Here is a 15,909-nt window from a genome sequence, read left to right as displayed (position 1 = left end):
ATGGATCATTAATCAAAAGGGGAATCAAGTTTAACCGTGATGCTTAATAAAGAGTTTTAATGGGTATTTTCTATCCGGTATTTATATTCTCAAAAACAAAATCTCTGATTACAACTATTTTGTAATCATTGATCATTTAACTACTTTTATTTTTAAAGTATTTGTATCAATAAGTATAACGTCGTAATTAAGTATAAGAATGGCATGAAAAACGAGGATAAGAATGTCATTTTTTAGGCAAAAACTACTCTTTAGTCATTACAAGGTATTTTGATAAAAAAGTATATCATAGTTAATAGTTATAACTTTCAATATATCTAATTATAAATGCTATTTCCAACATAATCATTATAAACAAATAAAATAGGAGCGTATAATGTTTAACACAACAGTGGTCCATACTGCATTATGGAGAATTTTGAGCAAGTTTCAGAATTATCCAGATATAAACAAAAGCTGGAAATTTGTAAACTTTTGATGCCACTAATGTTGTTGCATGACTTGACTACATTCTAGTTTCACATGCTTCTCCACTAATTAGTGAAGTGATTGAAACTCATGCTTACTCATTGTGTCTCATATGTATCCTTTATTACATGGTGCATTAGTAGATACTGCCATGAGGTCAGCATTGGCATTTAGAGAATGCTACATTTCAGGGACAATGTTCTAAATTGCGGTTGCAAGATTGCGATTTTAACATCTCCATAACAACTACATTGTGGTCATAATCACATCTACCTGATCAAGTTTTACTACGTCTATAATTACACGATTTAACCGCAATTTAAAACAGTGATATACTTAAGCTGAGCCATTAGAGCAAAGCTCAATTGACCCATAATGAAGCAACTCTTGTATCATCTGATCTATGTGATCATCTTCAAGAACTTGTTGAAATTCTTGTTCTTTAACTTCAACTTGGCTTTCCTCACCAACCCAATTCCCTTGCAGCCATTGCAGATCTTCATGTCTCATCATCATATCTGGCCATCTAAAACCGGAGTCTATTACATTGTCAGAGGCAAAAGTGTTGGATCTATTTTGTGCCCTTTGAGGCTCTTTCTGTTGTGGTTTCTGCTTTGTTTTTTGAAGGGAAAGAGATGCAATGTGACACTTGTGTAACTTTGCGGTCAAAGTTGCAGATAAGAGCTTGGATGAAGAAGAATGTGCCTCATTAGGGTTGTATGGAAAATTGGTGCGTGCTTTTGGACCACACATGAGATTTGATGCTTCATCATATGCTCTTGCTGCATCTTCTGCTGTTTCAAACGTTCCTAGCCATATTCTAGTCTTCCTATTAACCAAAACAAACAATTTCATCAATACCAGAATGAAGAGATTTGACAACAACTCTTTACTATATCAGCCAATGTTTATCTTTTGCTTATAAAAAATGGTCAATGTTTATCTTAATAACAACAAAAATTGTCCCAACAAAACATAGCTATGTCTAGAACAATGTAAAGTTGTTTTAAAATATGTGCATATATGTGTCAGCAATATTTTATGTCGTTGTGATTAGATGTTTCAACTTTCATATTCATATAACATACTCAAAATAGTTGATAAAATAAACATGCTTAATTAGGAAGATGAAAAAAGAAAAAGAGAAGTGAATATTACAAAAGAGGGTGACGAATTTCAGAAACCCAAGAACCCCAATGCCTTTGGCGGACACCACGATAGCGTTGTTGGGGTCTAGCCATGATGAAGAACTTAATTGTTTCAAACTTGTTTATGAAGTGTCTTAGAGAATGAGAAAGTGAAGTGAAGAAGGAGAGTGACACATTTATATAATCATCTTTTGCAGCCTTATACTCTATCAATTTAATAAATGGACCCATATACAATGTTTTTTTTAGCCTTTGTTTTCCCAATTCCACCTTTTTCCAAGTGGGGTAAGTTTATGGTTTAATAAATAGGTATAATGTTATTAGATTAATAATCTTTGCTTTCTATGCAAGTCATAACTACAAGACATTCATTGATAATAAATATATATATACACATTTTTTTAAGAATTAATGCCATCTTTTAAAACTAAGTGACTAGCTTAGCAACTTCCAAAGGACTCGTGAGCTCTTCCTCACTTCTTATCACTCACCCAAGGTTTTGTATATTTAGATGTTAGTGAGTACAAAAAGGCGAATCATATTTTGAAATTCATATTTAATTGTTTAAATGGGGCATATAAGAAAACACTACAACACGGTTGTCCTAATTACATAGTATTGGGAAAAAAATATTAGGAATCCAAATGTGAATGAAATATATCTTATGTTGAAAAATAATTAATAAAAAAATATATAAGGGAATGAATTCATAAATTTAATTTCTTAAAATTTGAATGAACTCATAAGGAGATGACTTAACTTTAGCCTGTAATCTATAGATATAGATCTCCTTGCCCCATACACTAAAAATAACTTGGTCTTGTAATTTAAAGTTACTTATATATATCACCTACTATTTCCGTGCAATGATCTCAATTTTTTGTTGAAATGTCACATAAATGAAAGTTAATATCTGAGTATCCCTAAGAACTAAACTATATTTAAATCTACTGAATCTTTATATTCAAAGGTTCAATTCTTAGTAGTAGTTCACTATAATGAGAACTTAACACAAATTGGTTGAACATTCTCTTAACAAATTCTTATCTCTTTCTACTTCTATATAGTTTCTACATTTTATTTGATTGTTTGTAATTAACGCTATGCAATGATCCACTCTACCAATAATAAGAAAAACGTTAGTACATTGCTTCAGTTAGAGAAAATGAATTCATACTTCATAAATAATCTCACGATTCGCAGCTGTTTTCTGTGGTATCAAGAAAATTATAGTATTTGATACAATATTAAGTAACTGTACGAGAGTTTAACCCAAATTTGTATTGTGCTTTGACTTAATTTTATAGTATCATCACATACGTGTCATATGTTTGTGTGTAATTCATGACCTAAAAATCAGTATGCAATTATCTAAAAATAAGGCAGACAATGATGATATATAAATTAGCAAATAAAACTAGGTTGGCACTTTAATAATGGTCTTCACAAGTGGTATACATGAATATATATATATAGTTCTTCCCTGATTTTCAATGTGACTCTCATAAATATAATATAAATTTAACATTTAAGTATTTTTCAGATTAATCACAAATATTAAAAGATACAGTAATATATTTTTTTTGGATAGAAAATGTTCATCATATAAATATGTGGCTCACATCACAGTTTCCTTATCATAGGAAACCTACCCATATGTCAGAATGCAAAGTGATTAGTGATCATAGACACAAACCCATGTTTGATGTAATTTTCAAGCCCATCCTTAATATGTGTGCATGTGTGTGGTGGGCTTCTTTTTTTTTCCACGTGTATCCTCGCACTGGAGGTAATCCTGTCTGAGTTGAAAATATCTACCGGTATGTAGAGCTAACTCTCTCAGTAAATATTTTTTCATTCATAAAACTCGAACCCGAAACATTGTTTGAGGAGATTCAAGTATATACTACTTGAATCAATACTCGTTGGTTGTGATGGGCATGTATGGTAGTAATAGTAGTAGTGGTTATATTTAACTTAATTTTCCTTTGGGGCATTATTAGGCAATCAAACGTAAGCATTTGATTCTGACATTAGTAACACCCATATTATTTCTCTTGAGGATTAGGTCACTCTCACAAACCAAGCTAGTTCCTTGTTGTACCCAAGCAAATTAATATGAGAGGCTTATCTCTACTCCATAAATTCATCTTATGTGAAGCCTGCAATTATTTTTGACAAATTTAATATCATCAGAAATCTTATAGAGTCCAACAAAAATAAGATTTGAGCGAATTGATTTCATGACGACATAGCATCTTTTGAGATCCAAATGCTAAAGAAAGAAAGGGAAGCATTTCACCTTTAAGACAATTGGAAGGAGCATAGTATTAGTATAACAATAGCCACAAACTTCTTGAGCCAAATCATACCATTAATAAATGGAATTCAAACTCAAATACTTATGAGTATGAAGTAATTCCTTACCACGTAATTATTAATGTATTTACCACCTTTGGCCTGAGATAAAAGTAAGTATAAACCTATTGTAATGTGTTTTAATTAATTGTAGTAGCAGGCTCAATAGAGTTATTGATCCTTCTCTGAAAACAAATATTAGAAATAGGTTCAAGAAGACAACAAAAAATCCTTCAGTTTTTATAATTTATCCCTCTTAGATGGTGACGGGGTCTCTAAGCATAATGAAAGGTCATTACAATATCTCGTTGGTCTAAACTTATGTTAGATCTCCAAAAAAAATAAAAATATCAAGATTTCAATTTTAGTGAATGACATTTATCTAAAGGAATAATCACTTATCTTAAAAATGATTAATTCTTTATACATAGAGTGATGAGATATACTATTAATAGTACTAAAAAAGAGTTAACATCGTAAAAACATATTATTATCTAAAATAAATAAATTTGAGCCTAATATATATGCACTGACAGTGTAAAAATTGATATATTATTCAACACTCATTTGTATTACTTTTAGTTAAGAATCAATAATGATAAAACATGAATAATATAATAACAGTGAATAAATATCTTATTATAATAATGTTAGTATATACATCTTTTTCTCAATATATTTAAGTATTATTTGTGAGCTACTATACATATTTTCAATAAACATTATATAAATATACTTGTAATACAGTTGGTTGGAGGAAAGTGAAAGAAATGGGAAGGGTAATGTTTTGGATTAAAATACCATGTGTAGTTATGAAATATACCCCATCTTTAGCATTTTGGATGTAAGATGAATATTTTTCTCTTTAGCATTTATATGTAATCAACATCATAGACAAATATACTATATACAATAACAAACAAATAAATCAGGAATGTTTGTGACATAATATATCATGAATCAGCTTAGAAAGACAGCTTTAGTCTCTTAGTTGAAATCTTATGAGATGATATCCTAAACAAGAAATGGAAAGCATATAATTTATATATCTGTCTGTCAAAAACTTATTGTGTAACTTTATCTTTATTAGCCATGGCTTCAGTTAATGGATCAACATGAAATGAACAATAATACATGAGCACCAAAAAGAATGCACACTAGCATATTCACAAGCCACCCACCACAATTAACAACATTTCCTCACTTGGTTATCCAGTATATGAAAATAAGAAATATGCAGACGGACCCAACAAGCGAAAGTATAATGGTATCCATCGACTTTTTTCGCTTTATTGCTGACAGAATGTTATTTACCTGCAACATTATTAAAAGTGGTTACATTAATAAACACCACAACTCCAAACAGCATCATTGTAGACGAAGATACACTTACTAGCATTAATGTTATTTCATAAGCTACACTTATAAGCTTATGTAAATAAGCTAAAAAACGCTTATATGGAGGTACCCCATAAGCTATTTTTCAACAGTTTTCCTAATAAGCTCTATGAATTTTTGTAAATGTCCCCTTGATCCATTATCATCAAAGGTGGAGTTGGCTATCATATTTCACGAGTATAAATTGACATCCTTATTCAATACTTTTCTTTCTTTTCACGTATTTAATTACCATAAAACTATGCAGGATGTAAGCAGCAATAGAAAAATGACCAGAACACCAAAATGGCAAAACCTATGGCAATAATAATCGTACCGTTGGTAGGCGACTGCTCATGTTGCTGAGCTTTGAATTAATCCCACTAAAAGTTGAACGCTGGAGGACTAGTGCACCTAGTGTTGCTTGAGCTTGTGAAATAACCGTGTCCATCTACAGCACAATAGTAATCTCAATAGATTAAAAAAGAACAATCCTGGTTGAAGAATTTCAAAGAAAAATAAAAGACACGATGGAGAAACAGTTCTTTATATCACCAACCTGTCCTGTATTTCGGCTGATAGATGCATACTCTTTTAGGAGGGTTTGCTGTTCAGAACCTCCACCCTCTTCCAAGTCTAATCTTGTCCGATCAAACTCTTTAAAATAATCAAGTAGTGAAGCATGCTCTTGCTTAGCTTTAAGACTAGACCGGAGACGATAAAACTCCTGCACTTTAGTTACATCTAACAAAAGGTTGGTGTCTGACAGGTCTAAGCTTAGTCCAAAAAAGTTAAAATCTTAAGCAAATAAAATAATGAACCAAAATAAATACAAGCAGAACATTGCAAAGCAAAGAGAGAAGTATGCATGACGAGGAAGATATGAAAGAATATTACATAAATAATAAATAAAAATAGTGTAACGGTTTGAATATCTGTATCAATATGCCATGCAAATAGCCTATTGGAGAAGACATTGGGATTCAGAATAAGAAGGGGATGTCATAACACTTACTACCAGTCTAGTGAAATAAATACACAAAAAGATACATTATTATATCACAAGTTTGAGCTTTTCACAAGAAATAATAGTCTGGGTACATTTATCAACCGTTAGAGGCGGCTTTCAGGTATCATCTGCGATAAAGTGGACTCTTTTGAAATTAAAGTATAAATTAATCAGGCCAAACTTCTAATGTCGGAATGAACCCTTCTGACTAGATTGCACAAAATATATATTTCCTTGTTGGCATACAGTCATCACTGAAGCAATGCAATAAAAGTAAAAATCCATTAAAAGAATATGATTATGACTCACACAAAATGATAGGGGGTAACTCAAGATCACACTATAGAATACCTGGGTGATATCTTGAAGAATTTCTTGGTGTCGGTTCAGAGTATGAGAAACCATATCTGACCCAACAGATGACACCCAAGCTTGCATCTGTGAGTTTACTTGTTGAAGTTGTTTTAGTAATTGCTCAATACAAGACTCCGGATCACTCTTTGCATCATCAGCTTTTGTGGAAACTTTTGTTGTGACCAATTTACGAAAAGAACTCATCTGCTCATCCAATTGAGTTTCAAGTTGTCTTGCCTGAAAAACATTAAGAAAACAAATATCAATAATTTGCCTATTTACAAAATCCAAACACCGCCTTTCATATCGCCTTTCCTCCAGAACCTTTTGTTACAAATTACAATGCCTTCAAAGGGATTCAAGTAAGAAGAAAAACCACACATGTATATTGGTCCACCTCAGACATAATACACATAATATTCATTATATCAAAAGATCAATGTATGCAAATTACAGAAATTAGGTGGGCTTCTAAACAAACCCTTGTATTGTTTGTAACTGATTTTTAACATCAATTTTACACTTGACTAAAGCTGCACAAATTTGCTAAGTACAAAAAACACGATAACCACCAACCACCCAATACACATGATTAATCACCAAGTTATAGTGTAAAAATGTGGTCGCGAATTTTGCTTTTAACCGGTCTGTCATAATTTTCATATAACCTAAACCTAGAATCCAAGCATCTAAAACCTTCATATATTCCATTTCCTCAGCAATTTAAAACAAAAAAAATAAAGCACAGATCAGAACTCGTTGCAACAATAAATCACAAAAAACTGAAAACCCAACCAAAAAAGTAACTTTCAGATCAGGGGTGTCAAATTGAAAATACCCATATAAGATTTCTGTTTAATTTACAGATAAAAAACAGAAAATGGGAAAATGAAGAAATTAAACCTGTTTGCGAAGGGAATCCCATGAACTATGCACATCCATTGATGAAGAGAATGGAAAATAAAGATAAAAGATTGAAAATTTGGAGAATGCAGAATGAAAGTGCAATTGGGTTGGGAATGGGAATGGGAGGGGTCAAAGTTTGTTACAGAGACCTGTGCTCCCACGCCACAGAGAACTTCAAAATTGCTTCAACCTCTCTCTGTTTTAATTTTATCCCCTTTATTATGTTTCTCTTTTTTTTTACTTCCATTAATTAGAATCAACAACAGCTGGTTGGTGTTCTCTTAACTGTAATCATTATTATAAATTATTATAACTAGTGTGTACGTATGTGTCTGCCGGTCAATATTGCATGATATTATATATTCGAATTTTATATATTTGTTGTATTCAGTATATTTTATATTATAATTTTTGTGTGTTTATGATAATGTATAGTTTAAGGTGAGATATATGGTTAATTAATGTTTTGGTGGTGATTAATTAGGATTATATGTTTTTTTTAAATTAAATAATGTGAAGGTCAAAATAGGAAGTTAAAAATTACACCATGATGGAATTACACATTGTTTTGGCTTTATATATAGTATAAACATAATTTGTGCCAAAACTGAAAAACTTCTCATATTTTAGTATTTTTAAGGAGATAAAAATGTATATATTATCCATTATTTATATTTAATTATTATTAATTTTCTAAAAAAAATTGAGATAAATAAATCGTAAATAATATAGAAATTGTATTTAAATCGGGTAAAAGATATTGCATATTTTAATTTTTAAATTTTAACTACTCTTGCCATGTATTTGAAAAGTCACCTTAGACTCAACTATTTCTAGTCAAAAACCATTCGAGGACAGGTTTTTTCCTGGAAAGAACCGAACTCCCCTGGCCACTTGTACCATAACAATCACATTTATTTTATATATTATTTAGATGATTATATTCCTATTATAAGATATTGTTTTATTACCTTTTTCCTCGCAATATTATGAGACTAACTAAAATTATAATCTTAAAACATTTTAAAAAATAAAAAATAATAATATTTTAAATTGATATACACAATTTCATTAAGTGTTTTATAAAAAGTTATAGAGGAAATATTCTATGATTGTCCTTCATAATGATAATTTTCTCTTTAACTATTGTCCATGTAAAGATAATCATAAGACTAATCTTCAAGTTAAGGATACGGATTAGGTAAAATAAGAAACTTAAAATTTTCACATTTGTGGAAACTTCCCACATTTAAATTATAGTACCGATTGTAATATTATTGAATGATATTTATACTTTATATAAAACCAAAACTTGAAATAACTTCCCTCATGGTGTAATTTTCATTTCCTATATTGCCCTTAACATTATTTAATGTTTACAAAAAAATTACATAATCATAAGCAACTAACTTCAATACATTAATTAATCACATATCTCACCTTAAATTAAACATTATCATAAACAAAAAATAATAATATATCAAAATTGAATATGTAGTATCACACAATATTCACCGGCAGTACACACTAGTTTGAAATAATAGAAAAACTTGTGTGAATATATGGAGATAACTAATAAAATATTATCAAAACATTAAAAACTTAATTCTAATTAAAATTTAGTCACAAAATAACAATATCAAAAATCATAAATATATTTGTCTCTAAATATAAATATAATAGTCATATGTCTCTTCATCCAAATTTTTCTAATATGATTTGAATGAGGATAATAGTTGGTACAACTTGATATATTTCTAAAGAGTAGAAAAAATATCATGGAATATTGTTTTTTTATTTAAAACTTAAAACTAATATAAACTATTTAAAAATATGATTAAAAGATAATGTGAAAAAAATGTATATGGTGAAAGTATAAGAGATTTATATATTATGAATAGATCATACATTATTCATATTGAATCAATGTTAGTTTTTTTAAAAATAATATAGATAAACAGTAGATAATATACTAATATTTTATAAATCTTTAATGTAACAAATACATAATATTAAGAGAATAAAATATCTCTTCATATTATGAGATAATTTATTTTTTCCGGTCAGTAAAAGTATAACACATGTATTGTTTTGTTTAGTTTTAGAAATATTTTTGTAAAAAATAATTAAATAAGACATATGTCATGATTTTAGTGAAGACAACTTATTTTCTTATACCAGGAAATATTTTATCCTCGTCGTACAAACTCTTTTTTTTTTTAATTTTAATAATGTGATTATAAAGATTCATATAAAATTATTTTTTGAATGAGCTTATTACCCTTAAATATGTTTTTCTAATATTAAAAAGAGGAGTTAGTAGTAACTAGTGTGGAAATGGAGGAAGAAGATCCGTGGTTAGGAGCAGACAAATTATATCACTTCATCTTCTGTTTCTCTCTCACCATTCTCTTCTCCACCCTCGCTTCCTTCACTCCTTTCCCTTTCCTCCGCCGCCACTCTCTTCTTTTCGGATCTATCTCTTCTCTCCTCGCCGGCGCCGCCAAGGAAGCCGCCGATCACCTTGGCTACTTCCACTCTGCTGGTGCCTCCACAAGGGATGCTCTCGCCGATCTCCTCGGCGTTCTCCTCGCTTTCTCTGCTCTTTCTCTATTCAGATTCAGACGCACCATTCCTCCACCCAAATTGGGGATTGAGCTCCTTTGATTTTATTTTTACATTTTAGATTAATGGTATGCAAAAAGATTTTAGTTTTAGGAATCGCAAGTGAAAAGGACACATTTTTATTTATTTCGTTTTTTGCTCTCGCTTCCTCTGATTATGAATTTATTTACAAATTATTTGGGTGAGACAAGCACAGAGCAAATAAAATATGTATGATGACCATTCTTCTATGCATTTAAGTAAATTTGTGAATTGGTCTCTGTTATCCGTTTACAATAATGTGGATGCTATGTTGTCATACAATATTTTTAGCAATGTGTGTAATTAGGAACTTCAGAATGATTGAATGCCTATTTACTTTGCAGTCTTAAATTATGTGCTTCACTATTATCAAATTGTTCTGCTTTGTAATATTCGGTAACATTACTGATACTTAGGCTTAAAGTCTTATCATCTTTGGGAACCTTAATACATGTTAGGAACCTAGGAAACGGACCGAGAATTTAAAAAAAAAACAGAAAGAAAATTAGGTCCTGAGCCCCATGCTTGTGTTTCTAACAAAGTTATTCGCACATATTCCTGCTATCCTTTGTAAATTACTCATGTGATAATTGAAGCCATGTGAAGATAATTAGTTGCATAAATTTCCAGCATTCTCTGTGGCTCTGCTGCTATAACTCTACTACCAGCATTGCAGATTTTTGTTAGGAGCAGTGGTAGCCATGAATGAAAGGCCTCGTCACTGATAGAAGGTAATACTATTAAACACCCTTCCGAGATGCTCTAAGAATCATGGTTTCTGCGTCTCTTTTTCCTGATTGCTAAGTAGAACAAGTGTACCTTATTTTACAAACTATTAAGGTATAAAACTATAAATACATGTTTATGGCTGTGTGATTAGTGGTGCATTATCAGTTTGTTCAGATTTCTCTGTTTTCTTGTCGGGGTGAAATAATGAACATTACTATGTTTAACTGAATTGACAGTTGATAGATTACCAACTGTACATAAACTCCATAACTATGGTGATGCTCAATAATCAGTTGTCTAGTTCAGTTTCCTTAACTATGTATGATACTTACCTCCATGTAGTTTTCATTTGCATCATCTCCAGTCAAATATACATTGGAATTATTAAAAACGAACAGAAATTTATAATATATATATTATGCATTAGATACACCTAAACACATCTTGTATATCTGATTTAAGGACAATATCTGCTGACACACTTTGGTCAAGCCATATTGCATTAACGAAACGGTTCTCACTTGTTCTTGCTTTCTACAATAGTAGTGTCTAAGTTGTTTTCTTATTACTGATGGCCATGTGGATGTGCTAGGTGAAAATATCTATTGTCCCATATAGTGTGTCACTCGATTCCTTTGATTCATTAAAAAAAATTAAAATTATTCAACTTAAATATCCAATTACAATATTTTCTTAAACAATAAAAGATAGTGACTTATTTTGTGTGACAAAAGATATCATCTAGAAGAGTCAGCCTCTGAAGCTATTTGGGGCTGAAGCCTTTGCCTTGATATCATCTTCTTCAGGCAGCTTGACCAGAGTGTAGATACCTGCCCCACCTAGAGCTCCAAGTATTGGAGCTATCAGATAAACCCAAATGTCTTTATAATTGTTTGCAGCAATAGCTGGGCCTAGTGTTCTCACAGGGTTCATTGAGGCTCCTGTGGCTGGCCTGCAATACCAGGGTGAAACATATGTTTGGATAAGCCTTATTTTGTTTGGTAGTTTGTTGAAAATTATCATATTTTTCAGTCTTGGGCTAGTTACTAAGTAGTCTACAACTCTACATTACTATATTTCATTCAACAGCCATTTTAAAATGTCAAAAAAATATATTTTGTTTGTTCATTTGACAGAAGTATAGTTTGTAGCTTTACTATAGTATATTGTTGTCTTCTACTTAATAATATGAAAGGGTGTTTGTGATTGTAGGCACATGCAAGTATCTTAACAAGTTGAAACATACCCGGCTATCAGTATGTTGAGCATGACAGTCGCTCCTACTGCGATCGCGGCAAGCTCTCCTACCTGCACAAGGATAGCCAAAATATTTTGTGAGCATTTATTCTCAAACTTCTGGACGACTTTAACTTTTATAATGCAAAATTCGTATTCAAGCTAATGCATCAGTTGATTGTTCGTTGAAGAATTTTGTTAACCAGTCAGTAATACACTAATGGAAAATTTGTATTAGAAATGTAAATCTATTAATTTTAGGATGTTTTAAATTCATAATTTCTTTGGTAAAGCTATCTCTTTTACTTCTTAATGGATTAATATTTGTCTGTGTTAAAAGCCATTGGCATCTTAATCTTTAGTTCTTTTCGATGATCATGATGGGTATATGGAAACGTCTGAATTTCTGTGATCCAGGTCAGGAGCATTACTTACCTATCTACTAACATTGGTTACGAGGGGATAACACATGTTGTCTCACATTTGTGTCACTATGTGCCATTCCTCTAATTGATCAAGATATTATTAAGTAATTAAAATATTTGGATCAAGTAATTTTGAATCTTATTTCCATAACCAATATGAAAGTATGAGACATGTAAATGTTATCAGAGTGACGAGAAGTAAAAATAGTGAAGTTATTTGAGTACGAAAATACTCACAGCTCTTGTGTCGGTAGCGACTCCAGTTACAACGAACATGAGATTAAAACTAATAATGAATTCTAAAGCAAAGGCTTGGCCATATCCCCCTGAAGGAACAGTGACTCCACCACTCATGAAGGGGTGAAAGATTTCCTTCAGAGCAAATGCAGCACATATAGATGCTATAACTTGTGCAGTAATATACATAGGCACCTGCAATCAATCATTAGTATTGAGAAATATGGCACCTGCTAGTACCTACTTTAGTATTGGGCAAAATGTTTTGTTATTCTAGACTGTGTCAGTTTGTATTATTGATCAAGAAGTAAAGGGAGAAGTGGTTTTACATGCTTCCATGGGAAGTGCTTTAATGCAGCAAAAGATATGGTGACAGCGGGGTTGAGATGAGCACCGGAGATGTGGCCGGTGGAGAGGATGATGATCATAACTGCAAGTCCGGAGGAGGCAGCACAACCAATCAAAGTCTCGGCGCCTTCTGTCTTTTGGTTCACAATAGCAGTGGCTGTCCCAGCAAACATGAGAATGAATGTGCCTACAAACTCAGCTCCTACCTGTTTTTTCATCAACCCAACAACATTAGTTATTAGTTAACGCCTCACTTCACATAAGCCTTTGTTCAATGACTAACTACATTTCTTTACTTTGCTCCTATAATCTAATGGTTTAAAGTAGTGCATTGATTTTCATGTTAGATATTTACCCTTGGTAATGCTTTCTGATTTAGGCAAGTAGTATAAAAGAATTAATGTCTGTTTAAAGATGTGACAAATCAAGAATCAACACATTTATTATTTCAGACAAATGAATAGTGACAATTATATTGTAATATAAGCATTTGTATGTTTAAACATTTTTCATTCTAAGGCAAAAAAATAGATTGCATTGGAAAATACAACAGATTTTATGGTAAAATAAGCATTTTTAAGTTGTTTAAACTGAAGATGATAACAAAACCAGTAATATAATATCAACGTCTTTTCCCTGATCATATTTATCCAAAGTATATGGTGTATAAATATTAAACATATAAAGGATAGATGTAACCCTCCTTAGACACACACACCCTTCATTCCAATTCCCAAAAGCTCAACAAAAAGAAGAAAAATAATAAGAAATGTCATAACTTTTTTGTATATAATATAACAAGGACATAAACATGAGAAAGCTATATATACCTTTCTAGCAGTAGATACATTAGGAGGTGATGGCAATGAACAAAAGACACGAGGTGAATAAGTTCCATCTTCTAAGGTCCAATCATTACCACCACCTAAACATTTACAATTGCTGAGAAGTGATTTCTTCTTAGCATGCCCATTTTTATACCCTCCAACTAGAGGAACACCTGGTGTACTACCAGGTGATGAATATGTTGATGTTGCTGTTGATGCTGATGCATTTGTTTTTTCCTCATTATCATTATTATTGTTATTATTACCCATCTTTCTAACCACCACCCTCTAATCAAAGATTATTCAGATAATAACAAAAGCCTTGTGATGTAGAAACGTAAATCAAATCTACATCACAGGCCCTCCTGAATTCTTTGATTCTTATTGTTTTTTTTGGGTTCTTTGGTGCAATGAGACTACTTAAACTTTCTTCTATATATAGCAAGGGTGTAGTTAACTTATATAATCTCAATGGAAGAGAGATAAACCAAGTTAGTGGTTATGGATTTATCTACTTTTGTAAATTTTTATTTATGCATGTGTACCCCAAAAAATAAGGTAAATGTATCAGAGAAATATATGCACTTTTGAAGTGTTATCTATTTTTACTTTCCATACATAAATTTCATTCTTGTGTTGCAATATAAAGCCTTTGTAAATTAATGAGTGCATACGTTATTAATGTGTATTAGATGTGGATGAGAAATCTTACATAGGAGAATAATACATGGTATGAAACTCTTGTTAATGATGAATCTATAAACCTAATATTATAATATTATTTTTGTGAAAATATGTCATCTCAACTTATTGTGATTATTCTTTAGCATGTTATTTAAATATCTCTTCAAATTTGTAAAAATCACTTGTATTGAGAAACATGTTTGGTTGAGATTTTTCAGTATTCAAAATAGTAATAAGTTTGAGTTATTTTATGTTATAATTAAGTTGAGTGTCCTTTTGGTGCATCCCTAGTATTTTTTGGGGTACATAATTAAGTTGAGTTGAATAGAAATAAACACCAAGCATAATAAAATTGATTGTGTCAATTTTAAACCCAAATAACTTTTGATTTCTTACCAAAATCTAAACCACTTATTTTATGTAAATAACTAAGGGATTGGTTCTTGAGCAATATCATATGATAGAGTTATCTTATGAACTTATCATATCTTTCTATTTATTGTTTTGGATTTTCAACCCATGATTTACCGGCGTAATACCAAGAGACATGATTAGTTAAAGTAACACGAGTTAGATTCCTCTCCATTAATGAAGAGTCAAGTTAGGGGAAAATACACTAAAAATTCAATAGACAATGATATTTATGACCTTTACTTTTTATTGAAATTACAACTTTGACCTAAAAAATACACTCCAAAGTGTAACTTGTGGAGTCTTACTCAAGTAACACATGCATGTTTTCTCTAAAATAATCACTAGTTTAGACTTTAGAGTATCACGTAGAATGAAAATGGAAAAGTTGACCCATATAATGATATATGTTGATATAAGCATGTAAAAGTGGGTGAAATTGGAAGGGGAATTCTTTTTATTTTTAATTTAGAAATGAATTTTGTTCCTAGGTGTGACAACGTTGTAGGTTGTCTACCAATTGATTTATAACTTCCCCAACTTTCTCTCAGCCAATTTCTTTCACACAACAACTCTTTTCTAGCATTTAAGATTGTTGAGTTCGAGTTTTGGGCTTGAATTTCATTTTCACACACACCAACCCAATACGATTTGCTCTAATATATTTGAACAGTAAATTATAACATAATAATTCATTTTTTTACTTATAAGCGCAATCTTATAAACAAAAAACTGTGATGAGTGTA

At 31.1% G+C, this 15,909-nt stretch overlaps 4 protein-coding genes across 4 annotated transcripts; 1 reads left to right on the top strand and 3 right to left on the bottom strand.

The window, feature by feature from the left end:
• LOC109357826 (ethylene-responsive transcription factor ERF003-like) lies at positions 693-1,755 on the bottom strand. The gene is made up of 2 exons (XM_019601882.1): positions 1,627-1,755; positions 693-1,297 (listed from the first exon to the last, which is right to left on the bottom strand). The coding sequence occupies exons 1-2, from the start codon at positions 1,707-1,709 to the stop codon at positions 805-807; spliced, it is 576 nt and encodes a 191-aa protein (XP_019457427.1). The 5' UTR covers positions 1,710-1,755; the 3' UTR covers positions 693-804.
• On the bottom strand, positions 5,012-7,898 carry LOC109357652 (Golgi SNAP receptor complex member 1-1-like). Its single transcript, XM_019601639.1, has 5 exons — positions 7,618-7,898; positions 6,712-6,951; positions 5,911-6,078; positions 5,689-5,802; positions 5,012-5,288 (listed from the first exon to the last, which is right to left on the bottom strand). Exons 1-5 carry the CDS (start codon positions 7,654-7,656, stop codon positions 5,175-5,177), a joined length of 675 nt encoding a protein of 224 aa, XP_019457184.1. The 5' UTR covers positions 7,657-7,898; the 3' UTR covers positions 5,012-5,174.
• Positions 9,917-10,348, top strand: LOC109358364. Its single transcript, XM_019602545.1, has one exon. The coding sequence runs from the start codon at positions 9,958-9,960 to the stop codon at positions 10,285-10,287; it is 330 nt and encodes a 109-aa protein (XP_019458090.1). The 5' UTR covers positions 9,917-9,957; the 3' UTR covers positions 10,288-10,348.
• Positions 11,397-14,581, bottom strand: LOC109358363 (aquaporin NIP6-1-like). The gene is made up of 5 exons (XM_019602544.1): positions 14,072-14,581; positions 13,223-13,447; positions 12,894-13,088; positions 12,242-12,303; positions 11,397-11,947 (listed from the first exon to the last, which is right to left on the bottom strand). The coding sequence occupies exons 1-5, from the start codon at positions 14,336-14,338 to the stop codon at positions 11,746-11,748; spliced, it is 951 nt and encodes a 316-aa protein (XP_019458089.1). The 5' UTR covers positions 14,339-14,581; the 3' UTR covers positions 11,397-11,745.

Source organism: Lupinus angustifolius, chromosome LG10, assembly GCF_001865875.1.
Source record: "Lupinus angustifolius cultivar Tanjil chromosome LG10, LupAngTanjil_v1.0, whole genome shotgun sequence".
NCBI lineage: Eukaryota > Viridiplantae > Streptophyta > Magnoliopsida > Fabales > Fabaceae > Lupinus > Lupinus angustifolius.
The sequence above is the reverse complement of the archived record's forward strand: the minus strand, read 5'-3'. Positions and strand labels throughout refer to the sequence as shown.

Coding starts and splice junctions, on each gene's coding strand:
- LOC109357826 (XM_019601882.1), bottom strand. CDS start 1,709: ATGGCTAGACCCCAACAACGCTATCGTGGTGTCCGCCAAAGGCATTGG. Junction 1,298..1,626: donor GAAATTCGTCACCCTCTTTT/GTAATATTCACT, acceptor TTTGGTTAATAG/GAAGACTAGAATATGGCTAG.
- LOC109357652 (XM_019601639.1), bottom strand. CDS start 7,656: ATGGATGTGCATAGTTCATGGGATTCCCTTCGCAAACAG. Junction 6,079..6,711: donor TTCTTCAAGATATCACCCAG/GTATTCTATAGT, acceptor ACTAAAGTGCAG/GAGTTTTATCGTCTCCGGTC. Junction 5,803..5,910: donor TCAGCCGAAATACAGGACAG/GTTGGTGATATA, acceptor ATTGTGCTGTAG/ATGGACACGGTTATTTCACA.
- LOC109358364 (XM_019602545.1), top strand. CDS start 9,958: ATGGAGGAAGAAGATCCGTGGTTAGGAGCAGACAAATTATATCACTTC.
- LOC109358363 (XM_019602544.1), bottom strand. CDS start 14,338: ATGGGTAATAATAACAATAATAATGATAATGAGGAAAAAACAAATGCA. Junction 12,304..12,893: donor TCGCTACCGACACAAGAGCT/GTGAGTATTTTC, acceptor ATCCTTGTGCAG/GTAGGAGAGCTTGCCGCGAT. Junction 11,948..12,241: donor CTCAACATACTGATAGCCGG/GTATGTTTCAAC, acceptor CTGGTATTGCAG/GCCAGCCACAGGAGCCTCAA.